Here is a 12,560-nt window from a genome sequence, read left to right as displayed (position 1 = left end):
TTTACAGATCTGGGAGATGAAAACTTCAGATGAGCTTTCAATAAGCCTGACTGGAAACAAAGCTGTGTGGCATTCCCTGCGTTCTCTGTAAATTTAAGGCAGCAGTTCAAAGCACCAGCTGAGACTTCGTCAAGAGAGGGAAGATGTGGTGCTGTTAGGGCAGAGGGAAGTGAGCTGAGCTGAGGGATGCAGGCTGGATTTCCCATCTCTTGTAGATTATGTGCTTTTATTGTTGGACAAATTCAAGGTTATAGGATACATTAGAATCCAAATTGCTCTCATCTTCCTCAAAATGGTGAGGACTCTGTAGTGAATAAGTGGTCTAATACAGTATTTCTAATGTTGTTTCCCACTCTTGCCCCCTCAGTTTTGAAAAGTCCAACAGCCAGCTCTCCATTTGCTCTCTGGTGGCCATCCTATTTAATTAGGTGATTGGTATGAGCATGTTACATGGGTGCAAGCTCTGGTAATTGCAGTGGCTTTCCACCAGGTTTTTGGGTGCTCTTTGGGACCTTGACTGTAATCCGTAAAGCTCAACATGCTCTGATGCTCCACCAAAGTACTGGGATGCTTTTTGGCAATCTGTCCCTATTCTGGGTTCCTTCTTGTGGGATGAATGGGTACTCTTTGGTGTACAAACCATGTCAAGGACAGATAAAAGTGATGTCATGGACGAGGAACCCTTTGATCGGGTGTTGGGTGGGAAATAGCTGAACATCCCCCTGCTCAGTGTGGTGATAGGGAGTGAGGTGCTTGAGCTGTCCTTCAACACCAGTTTCCTTGTTGTAGTGGAATGCCACTGGCTTCTTAACATAAGCACTGCCTTGGGTATACGTTAAAAAGGGAATAGACCCTTCTGTCTGAAAATCAGGATTTTTAAATTACCTTTATTAGAATTAACTAAGCATTCCTTTAGAAATACCATGGTTTCATTATCTCTTTACCTAGTTATTATTTAGGGGAAATAATAAATTTCTAATAACTGGAACAGTAAATACTGGTTTCGTACCTAAAATCCATATTATTGCTAGTAAGTATATAAACATTTTGCTTCGTTCCACTTGAGGCCTTGCATAGCTATTGCATGATTAAACAGACATATTATTTAAAGCCTGGCTCACCCACACGTGAGTCTGAAAGAACTCAGCACTTTAGGGTTCACTCTTATATTTCTTTTCTCTGCCTAGGTTGTGTTTATTTTCCTGGAGTATCAGAGTACAGGTTGTACAAATCACAGCACAGTCCTTAACCTACCACAGGACTGGGCTGTGGCAGGACACGGCACAGAGTTGCCCTTATTCAACATGGCATTTTAACTAGGATTCAGCAAAAGCTACATCGAAGGGTGATTAAAAAACAAATGGTCCAATAAGCAGCTGCCTTTGCTGAGGCAGTGCAGATCCAATTTGAACCCTGCTTGCTGCCCGTAAATCAGGAATCCTGTCCATTCACATTTGGTCACTGGTATATTTGCTCTTTTATTTTTTTCTCCTTTCCCTAACGGGCTCGTGCAACTTGCTCACGTATCCGATTACATTCCCGTTCAGACACTGAGCTGTTGCATCAGTGTTCCAGTATGAGATGAGGAAAACTTGGGGTTTTTTTAAGATGCAACTGATGAGGATTAGCTTCTGTAGGCCAGGAAAAGCCATGGGTGTAATGGCAGGAATGTGGTCAGTGTGAGGACCCCATCAGCTGGGCTGCAGGGACAGCAAAGTGGGAGTTAAGTGAGGTTTCATGCTCCATCACCACTGTGGCACTGGCTGATCTATAGGCAACCTGTGACTTTCATCACTGAAATAACAGCCCTCAAAGGCAAGTCCTGTGAAACCTTCACTTTTTTCCTTTTCCTCTTCCCCTTCTCCATGCACTTCAGGGATGTTATGCTTCCATTTCTCATCATTTTTTCAGCAGATTTAAAGTCTTCAGAGCTGGCTTAAGAGGAAGGTAGCAAGGGGATACATCTTCACTGGCAGACAGGGACTGATTTCAGGGACAGTGCAAGCTGAATCTGCAGCCTGCTGTATTTTGTGCAAATTGATTGCATCCTCTGGTTGACTGGCAAATTGCCACTGTGGACCTTCATTTCATAAAGCTTGTGCCCCTCTTATTATTCGTTTAACTTTATTTCCCTCTACCCCCCCTTTTAAAACTTAGCTGCCCACTGGCATGAATCATTGAGTTTATCTTTTTTTTTTTCATTTCAAAAATGTAACTCTTGGAGGGGTGGGAGGAGAAATGGATTTAGAGGTTCTTCAGGCCAAAATCTGGTATCAATTACTTTTCTGTACATTGGGGTGTTACTCCACTGGATTTGACTTTGTTGATTGAACTGGGCAATTCAGATGAAGCCCTGGGCTTTTAAAGATGCGTAAGAAAGAGTTAGAGAAGAGAAGAAGATTGTGTTTTGCTGTTGTTGTTTTGCTGAGGGGGTTAGTGTTACAACAATAGTTGGGTTACTCATGCAGAAAGTCATCTTGGCTTTGTTAAGATCAGAAGTGAGGATATTTTCTCTAAGTGTTTACCAGAGATAGCTCCAGACAGCTTGTTTTTTACTATTGGCAGTAGCACTAATCCAACCAGCAGCAGCCAGAGCTAGAGCTGATGGCTGGGTTTAAATGAGAGTGTGATGCATGTGATGTCTGGGTATTATAGACAGTAGACCGAGGAGCTGCCAGCCTGTGAGCATGCTCTCCTCATGTAACTCAGCTTAGAAAAAGGGGGACTGTTTTATTTTTTCTTATAGAAAATCAGTGTGCTTCACACCTCAGTGCCAAAGTAGTGGAAAAACTTGTTCTTGAGGGATTTTTGCAGGTTTTTTCTTCTCTCCATTGACACTTCAGAACATGGAAGGTGTCCCTCCCCATGTCAGGGGGGTGGAACTAGATGATCTTCAAGGTTCCTTCCAACCCAAACTGTTGTATGACCCTATGATGATTTCTGTTGGAAGAAAAGAAGTTGTGATACTGGAAAGCCAATGTCACTGGTGGGAGAATGGGTCACTAGGGCTTTTTCATTCTTTCCTTTATAATTTTTGTCTTATGTGGTGCATCTACTCTTGGACTAATTTTTAAAGACTCTTATTGTCCATTAAGCATCAATATCCACCGACCATTTGATGAAGTCAGTCAGAGACAACAAAGGTCAGGAACCCTGTCTGTGTCCCATGACTATAAATGTGACAGCAAAACCTAGACACAAAACAATACGCAATAGTCAATATTTCTTGCTTTGTGGAGGTTCACCTGGAAGTGAAAACAGGATGGAGCTGTTTGTGCATTAGTTTAGGCCTCGCCCCGCTGATTTGTTTCAGCTGAACTGTGCCCAGGCTGTCTCAGCATACCCACAATATGCCCTGCTGTGAAGGAATACGTTGAGAGCCGCACTTCCCCTCACACCCACGCAGGCAGAACAGAAATGTTTACAAAAGGAGGACTGCTCTTAGTAATCACTCCAAAGTTTTCGAGTGTAAATGCCAGCTCAGAGTGGCCCTCTGGCTCCTTCACTGCTGTTGAATGCTCTGTTAGCCCTTCCCCATGGCTGCCATATGGGAATGTGGGTGGCTTTCTCCTAGAAAGTTCATTTTATTTTTATATTAAGTATTTTTTCTTGTTTTGAAGGGATTCCTTTAGGGAGGAATCCCTATGCACTCTTCCTCAGAGCTTTAAGGTTTGCCTTCTGTTCTGTCTTTTTGTGGTGGGGAGATGTGCTGTGCCTGCAGAGCACGTGGTGCTTTGGGTGATGGTGCAAAGTCCCTGGTTTGCAGGGATCGTGTGGGCATGTGGAAGCCCACCAGCCAGAGACAGTAGGGAAGCTGGCCTGTGGTGTAGGAGGCCAAGGAAAACCTCTCACAGATCACCTCATAGCTTCTTCCCCAATAGTATGTGTTAAACAGTCATCCCACCTCTTCTAGGCCAGTGAAAGGAGGAGGTGACCTTCTTAAGGGTCTTGTGTTTGCCTCACACGTGGATCTGTGTGGATCTGCCCTGGAAGTGCTGTTGTGACAGCTGGCACATCTTATGGTGCCCCCAACACCCTCCTTACCTCAGACGGTTTGATGGTGTGTGGGACTAGAAGAGATTGTCTGATGGGCTTCAGTGGCCAAAGTCACTGCTCCAACACCATTGCAGGGACCATCTCCATGTGAACCAGAGGGTGCCACATGAGCTGCCTGTCCATCTTCAGGGACTATCTGGGGCAGCCTTGGGCTCTGCCTTGTGGAATTTTTCACTGAATTGGGCAATGCTGCTGAGCAGTGATGTTTGCCCTGTGGGCTCACACGTCACCTTTGACTTGGCAAGGCGATGGTGTTTCACCACTCTCTTCTCTCACGTCCATGCAAACCTTGACCGCCATCAGGCAGCAAGGGTTGGCTTTAGGGCATTTGCTCTGGGATCTGGTGAAACTTGTATTTTCACTTTCCAGTTTCCTAACGGGTCAAAGATACCTTGAGCCAGTCAGCCCCAGGGCAGTATTTCCCACCCTGCCTCGACCGTGACCTCAGCCATGCCTTGGTGTGGAGGAATCACAGTAACCCTCTGGCCTGTGGTACTGTGACCTCCTCCTCAGTCACTGAGCTCTGATGGATCATCTAACGTTCAATTTGGTTAGATTTTCCTCTTCATTATTCCCTGTTCTCTGGGAAGACTGATATATTTGAGGTAGATGTTGAAAGACTGTATGATATGTTTTGGAGTCAAGTGATGGTCCATCCAGCCCCATATGCTTCTTCTGGCAGTGCAGTATGAGATGCTGTTTTGAAATACCACATGAGCCTTTGAAAGACCACCTTTTGCTATTCATCATTCTTGCATCCACACAGACATTCACAGTTGCTGGATTAAGGGTGTTAAGTGCAAAACCAAGTCTAGCATGGCTGTTCAAAGTGATGAGAGTGCCAGAGATGCTCAAGAAGTTCTTGTGCCATGAGGATTACACTACCAGGAGTGGCATGAGCCTCCAGAAAGGCACCTTTTTTTCTGAGTTTTCCACCTTCTTAGGCCTAAATGATGTAAAAACATCCCTACTATGATTTTTTTTCCCAGCCTTTACCTGCTATGTTATTTCCTCCTAGCATTGGAGCTGACATAAACCCAAAACTTTAGGGGCCCTGTTATTGATTCAGAAGCAGAGATTGACCCAAGATCTTGGAGTTGGAAGGATCTTGGATGTGAGATTGTGGTCCTAACACACTATTAATTTTAAGATTGTTTTTCCAGCAAGCCTAGGCTTTCTGTTCCCACTTGAAGATCATTTACCATTGACTGTATGGTGAATTATTGTAGTGGAATGAGGCAGAGAAATATGTCAATATCAGATGTAACAATGAGCAGTCAGTCAGATTTGAACCTGTGCCAATCTATACAACCCTGGTTTCGAAATTGTTAAAACAAAGAAGTTCATTACATTTAATGATCAAGTGTCCTTTGGATTTCTGAAAAGTTTATGTTAACCATTTATATTAGTTAGCTCTAATATAAATTACAAACTCCAGGAAAATCCTCTTAAAATTAAATTGGAAGATTGTTTTTTTTATATATATATATATATATGTATATATATGTATGTATGTATATATATATATATAGTTATTTTGCTTCAAGGAAGTATCTGCTTTCCAGACATTTCTTCAAACAAATCATGTCTGAAGAGAAATAATAAACAAGAAGTAGCTGAAACTACAAGGTTTTGCTGTGTGGAAGAGCAGGGAAAGGAGTGAAGAAAGGAAAAAAAGTTGAATTTCCTGAAAAAGAGCCTTTGCTTATGCCATGTGGCTGTCACATTGCTGTCTGCAAAGCAGGGCTTTAGCACAGTGTTCTGATAGAGTAGGTTCTCCAAGCTGAATAGACTTGATGTTCTTCCCTGAAAATACTGGGCAGGATTTGAAGGGGTGTGTAGGATTTCTCTGAGCTGGTTCAGAGATAGTTTTCTGTTTATTGTGCACTGCCTCAAACAGACTTTGGGGTTGAAAGTGCTTTGTTTTTGTCGATGTAAGGAAATAAAAATCATAATTTACAAGGTATTCAGCGGTATCTTTATCACCAGATATTAACTGAGAGCATGTGGTTTATAAATCCAAACATCAGTGAGTAAAACTAGGTCTCCTTCTACCAGTGCTTCAGCAAAAATTGAACTGTGTTTATCCTAAAAATCATTTCCTCCATAGTGAGCTATTGCTAATACATCGAAAGGTATCATTAGCTTCTGATAATTATCCCAAGCCACTTGTTTTCATATGTTGTAATTGAGGGTACTGTAACTAATTGGGCCGGCATTCAAATGTGACTTTTTTTGACAGATGCTGATAAGATTAATGACATTTTTTTCTCCTTGGCTAGTATTTGCAGCACTGAAAACACTATTGTGTGATGTTTGAACTGGATAACAGCTGGCCAGACATGCCAAGTGCTGACTGTAGAGTCTACCCACCTCTGAAGGAAACAGCCTTAGGTTGTGCCAGGGAAGATTTAGATTGGATTTTATGCAAATTTTCTTCACTGAAAGGTTGCTCAGGCTTTGGAACAGGCTGTCCAGGGAAGTGGTGGAGTCACCATCCCTGAAAGTGTTTAAAAAACCTGTAGCTGTGACGCTTAGGGATGCAGTTTAGCAGTGGACCTGGCAGTGCTGGACTCAGCAGTCTTAGAGGTGTTTTCCAGCTATAATGATCCATGATTCCATGAAGTCCACCTCCTGAGATCAGACCTGTGGCTCATCCATGTTGTCTGCTTCTCTTTCTGATTCCTTGAGGACTGGCAACTCTTGATGTAACATGTTGTAAGAGAGACACCAGGGGTTTGCATCACAGCTTCTAGGTCTTTTAAAACTCTGCTCTATGGTCTGTTCATTTCCCACAGAAATTGTTCTGGGGAGGGAAAAGCACAGACCAAGACTTGAAAGTGCTGAGTGTTGAGGAGCAAACTGTGTTTCAATACATTCTCACTCCTGGTAGTACTGATGTGTGTATGTTCAGTAATCCCACTTCTTTCAGTTAGGCTGTTGATACCCTAAAACTTTTCTTCCTTTTAAAAAAAATCTTCTCTTTTTTTTTTTTTGTTTGTTTGTTTTTATTTTCCCCCTAGACCCCAGGCAGGCGCAGTCATCTCCGCCATGGTCCTATGACCAGTCTTACCCATCCTACTTGAGCCAGATGACTTCACCGTCCATTCACTCCACAACTCCCCTGTCCTCCACTCGAGGCACAGGACTTCCAGCCATTACCGATGTGCCCAGACGCCTCTCAGGTAAAGACTCTGTTTTGCCTAAAACAATTATGCAGAGAGGAACAGGACTGGCAGCAGCTGCCTCCGTGGCCTCAGACAAACCTTGGCAAGGAGAGCAAACCTCAGCAGTGGTACCAGGGTTCCTGCATGGCAGGCAGGATTCTAAATCCTTTTTTTTTTTTTCCAATGTGGAAGAGAGCTGCTATGCTGCTCTGAGCATGTCTCTCTCGAATAACATTAGGTCCATTTCAGATCAGATTATTTTTAAATTATTAAACTGATTCTTTGAACAAATTCTTTTTTTTTTTTTTTTTTTTTTTTTTTAAATTTCCCTTACAAAAGGATGTTTACTTGCATGTAATTAGGCCCTGGCACAGGTTGTCCAGAGAAGCTGTGGCTGCCCCATCCCTGGATGTGTTCAAGGCCAGGTTGGATGGGGCTTGGAGCAACTTGGTCTAGTAGAAGGTGTCCCTGCACATGGCAGGGGGTTGGAACAAGATGATCTTAAGGTCCCTTCCAACCCAAACCATTCTGTGATTCTGTGCTGTAAAGTAAATGTTATGCTCTCTATTTTTTGGTGCTCTGCCTTTGTGGTGTGTGTGTTGTTAGGCATCCTGACAGATAGATGCCTTTATTTCTTCAGCAGTTAAAGCTGAGGTTCACTCTCCTGCATTTCAATCCAGTAGCTTAAGAAAGACTGTTTCCTTAGTTAATATGTACTTAAGACGCCTATCAGAAACAAGTTGAGTCACTCAAAGGTAAAGATTGGACAAATTGTGCTTTGGAATGCTGCAGGAGAGAGGAAATACATTTAGGAACATAGACAAGACAGTAGTAAGGAACTGAGACTTTTTTTTTTTACCAAACAAAATGCACATTTATATATTGCACAATTCACCTCTAATGGTCTCAGTGATAAAACCATCTGTGTAAAGTAATCTGATTGCCCCAAAGTAAGAGAGAGACTGTCATGGCACACAGTCACCTTGTACCTCTTGCCAAAAATGAGGAACCTTAGGGAAGGGAGGCTCAGTCTTAAAACTCCAACCTTGCAAGTGTGGAAATATTAGCAGTGTATGCCAAAAAAGCATGTGTAATGTAAAGAGAGCCTTTATGATTCATTAATGAAAACCAAAGAATCAGTCTTATTACATCTATTTTTTGCATGTTTGCAAGATATTATTATAATCTTGGATGCTGCTGCCATACACCTGTTTGATTCCCAGCCAGGTGAATTTCTTGCTGTTGTGTTCTCCCCTTCCACCAAGCTCATAGCACTGGAAATGTTGATCACTCCACTGAGCTGAATCCCTGACAAGCTGAACTGCAGCCAGCAGGCATGGAGGATTTGATTAGCATAGACTCCTTGATTTCTTTCATCTTGGAGGAGGGAAGCTTTGTTTCTCAAACAAACAGCTGCAAACCCCTCTGCAGCCCTAGTGCACTCTGCATTCACAGAGATGCCAAAGATCTCCATGTGGGCCAAGGGCTGGAGGGTTTTGGAGCAGGTTCCTGCGGGCTCTCCATGCAAAGCCCTGACTTCGGTCAAAAAACTCGATCGGCTTGATGCTGAGGAAATGCTTTGTTTGGCCCGAAACAGGTTCCCTTTCAGTCAGAGCCTCCTGATGGTCTGTGCTGTCGAATGGGTTATTTTTGCAATTGTGCCTGAGGCAGTACCTGCAGGAGAGGCTCGGCTGGGACCTGGCAGCTGCACGCCGCATGCTTGCCCTGCAGCCTTTGCTTGTCTGTGTGTATTCAGACGTGAGTGCCTGGCATGTGGGCACAGGCAGAGACTAAAAGACCTGGCTGTGTACGTTGTGTGGCCGTGGACTGAACTTTCCTGCCGTGCTCTATGGCCAGTTGCCTTTGTGCTTCTTGTCCTTCATCTTTCCAGGGCTCAAGAGATGCCTCCGCAATGCCCTGACCTTTTCCCAGTGTGGGGATCTTACTTCTAGTTAGATTCGAGTGAAAAAGGGGACTTTGATCTTCCACAAGTGCCAGAGGTTGTGTGCAGTGTTTGCTGACAGAAATAGAAACAGAAATAGAAATTCAGAATAGAAATGCTCTACTCAGAAGTAGAGAGAGGCATTCCTGGCTGAGGGACCCACTCGGATGCTCAGGATGCAAGAAGGCATATTGTAGCCTTAGCTGCAAACCTGACAGTGCTTCTCAAGAGTTTCACTGGGAGTGCCACAGGGAGGGAGGTCAGCATCCAACACCTCCTATATCTAAAGAGAGAGAGAAATGCAAGTTTTAAGTTGCCCAGTACAGCAAGCAGTTAATCCGTCACACTCAAAGAAATGTAAATCTCCACTCAGTTACTTAATGTATATTTAGGAAGGGAACAAAACTTTGAAGAGGGTAGAAAATTACTGCAAAGAAATACTAGAATCCTTAGAAAACTTCAGACATCCCAAAAGCATGAGGGAGAAATTAGAGTTTTATAAGGCCTTGAATAAAAAAGTCCCTTTCCAATACAGTGGCAGAAACCTGATTATCGAGGCTGTTAAAAGTATACAAGGTCATTTTAATGAATGCCACATTTACTGCCTGTTGCTTAACATCATGCAGGAGCAAAAATGAGTAAAACCTCCCCTTAGGCCTTGGCTGTCACACCTACAGGCACAGAACTTCCTATCTGCCCTAATTTCACATCACCCAGCCTTTCCACAAGCCTCCATGGCTTTACCTGGACAACTGCTAAAGTTGTTCTCACCCAGATGTTGAAAACATTCCATCCAATAAAACAGGAGTAGCTCCTGGTTTTATTGTCAGTGGAAGCCCTCAACAGCTACTTTTAATCATTTTCTTTGACCAAAAACACACTCATCCTATGGCCAATGTGGTGGTGTTCTTCCCCGTCTTGGAATGGATCCATGAGCCAGCAGTATGCCCAGGTGGCCAAGAAGGCCAAAGGCACCTGGCCTGTATCCAGAGTAGTGTGGCAGCAGGACCAGGACAGCGACCATCCCCTTGCGCTGGGCACTGGTGAGGCCACACCTTGAATCCTGTGCTCAGTTTTGGGACCCTCATAACAAGAAAGGCATTGAGGGGCTGGAGCATGTCCAGAGAAGGGGATGGAGCTGGGGAAGGGTCTGGAGCACAGCTCTGATGAGGAGCAGCTGAGGGAGGAGCTGGGGAAGCTCAGCCTGGAGAAAAGGAGGCTCAGGTGGGACCTTCTGGCTCTGCACAACTCCCTGACAGGAGGGGACAGCCAGGTGGGATCAGGCTCTGCTCCCAAGTAACAAGTGACAGGATGAGAGGAAATGGCCTCAAGTTGCACCAGAGGAGGTTTAGATTGGATATTAGGGAAAAAATCCTCACTGAAATGGTGGTCAGGCATTGGAACAGTCTGCCCGAGGCAGTGGTGGAGTCACCATCCCTGGAAGTGTTCAAAAGACACATGGATGTGGCCCTTAGGGACACAGTTTAATGTTGAACATGGTGCTGCTGGGTTGGACCTGATGGTGTTTTCCAGCATTAATGATTCCATGATTCTTGGTGATGAGGTTTCAACCCTGGATTAGGCTGAGCATGGGAAGAGGTTTGGGGCTGCAGGACAGGACGTGGTGGGGCACTGCCAGAGCAGTGCATGCAGTTCCTCATCCCACGGGAGAGGAGAAAAGGGCAGCAGGCTGCAACCCTGAGGTGTTCCTCAGGCAGCTGCTGCAGTGCAGCTGAACTGGTCATGTCAGTGTCTTGGATGATTTCTTTGCACTTCTGGCAGGTTTGCATGCGTGCTGCAGGCACGTGCACATACATGCCCATGGCTGCCAAACTGCATCATCTTCTGTTCATCTTCTATTCTCCAAATGGGGGTCAGCGCTTGTCTGCACTGTTCTACAACTAATCAATGATAAATCCCAGGTATTTGGTCAGTATTCAACAGCATGAGCTGAAAAGCAAAGTAAAAAAAAAAATTATCTGGCATCACTCATGCAACTTTTGAATCAATGATCTTTCTGGTCCAGAAGTTTCACGTTCATATCAAGAACAAATAAAAAAACAAGTTCATAAGGCCATGAAATTGCCTTACCTAAATGTTCCAATCATAAAAAGAGCAGGATTCCCCATATTTTATTAAATGTCTGTCTGTTCAGACTTCCCCAGAAGACAGTGAAAGTTGGTGGCCCAGCAGATTAATATTCTTAATTAAATAATATTGTAGTGGAAGCCATGGGAATATAAGAAAAGGGTCATTTTAGAGAGAGTTTGCCTGAGGGATGTAGTCTTATTGCATGATTCATAGTGAATGCACTCAGTCTTTGTGTCCTATGCATAACCAAAGTGCATGTGGGAGGGAGAGCATGGGTGACTATTATGTAATTAATGTATATGATTCATATAAATATACACATCACAGCCATTTTACATAACACTTTGGGGCTGATCCAGCCTCCCCACATGGAAGGTTAAGAGCAGGGAGTACAGGCTGGGTTGTTCTTGCAGTCAAAAGAAGGCTGCTCCCAGGCAGGTGAAGGAGGGGTGGGTATAGATATCCCCAGGGCAGACATCCATTCCTGAGACACTCACTCTCAACTCCCTTTTGAGTCAGTGGGGACAAACTGGCATTTTCAGGACTTGTCTGGTCTGCAGGTGATCTGTGCTGGTCCCTGGCAGTGCCTGGGAAGAGCCTGTCTGTCTCTGAAGCAAGCCTAGGTGAGTAGTTCAAGTACAGGCACGTATGATCTGATAGTCTGCCTTTGCTGAGGTGATTTAAGAGACAGTTTAACTGTCCCATAAACATATCCATATCACAGCCTCATTACACTCTAGTCCTGGTTTAACCCTACCTCACCCTGACCTTGACCTTCTCCGCTGTTGCAGGGCTTGAGCTTGATTTTAATTTTGCTGAGAATCCCGAGATTGGGAAGGTGAGGAGACTTTTTCTCCCCCTACACTTTTCCTGGACCTACTCACCGTTCTGGCTAAACATGAGACTCTTGCTTTTTGCTTCATCATTGAAAGCGACTTGCAGGGTCAGGATCTCCAGGTGCTGGAGGACTTGTCCTGCAGGTGTACCACAAACACGTTCAGTGCTGACTGTGGAAGATCCTGTCTGCGTTTGACAGATTCCATATGACAAATGAGAAAATTAAAACTGAATCTAAATAGCAGGATAAATTACCAAGCCTGCCTTTTCCAGGCTTGGGTTGGACCCTTCCTAGATATTTGTCAGCTGGGGATGTGCCACCATGCCCAGATATTGCTGTCCCACTAGCTGGAGTGCCCACAGGGCGCAGGGGGGATTTTGCCATCTCTGTATTTACTGTGCCATTGAGTAGGGGCATGCTGAGGTAGATGGGGGAGATGTTGGGATCAGACCGTAAACAAAAGTCT

The 12,560-nt window shown here is 44.3% G+C and overlaps 1 protein-coding gene across 3 annotated transcripts in view; it reads left to right on the top strand.

Annotated features, from left to right (window-relative positions):
- The window catches only part of RUNX2 (RUNX family transcription factor 2), a 218,109-nt gene that overhangs the window by 115,425 nt on the left and 90,124 nt on the right, over window positions 1-12,560 (top strand). For all 3 annotated transcript variants that reach the window (XM_088052743.1, XM_088052744.1, XM_088052742.1), the window contains one exon: window positions 7,080-7,241. In XM_088052743.1, the coding sequence (XP_087908869.1) occupies window positions 7,080-7,241 (162 nt within the window). The remainder of the gene's footprint in view (window positions 1-7,079; window positions 7,242-12,560) is intronic.

Source organism: Pseudopodoces humilis, chromosome 3 (genome assembly GCF_049639895.1).
Source record: "Pseudopodoces humilis isolate 2021_Gansu_Grassland_sample_001 chromosome 3, ASM4963989v1, whole genome shotgun sequence".
Lineage (NCBI taxonomy): Eukaryota > Metazoa > Chordata > Aves > Passeriformes > Paridae > Pseudopodoces > Pseudopodoces humilis.
Note: the sequence above shows the minus strand (reverse complement) of the source record. Positions and strands in the feature narration are given on the sequence as shown.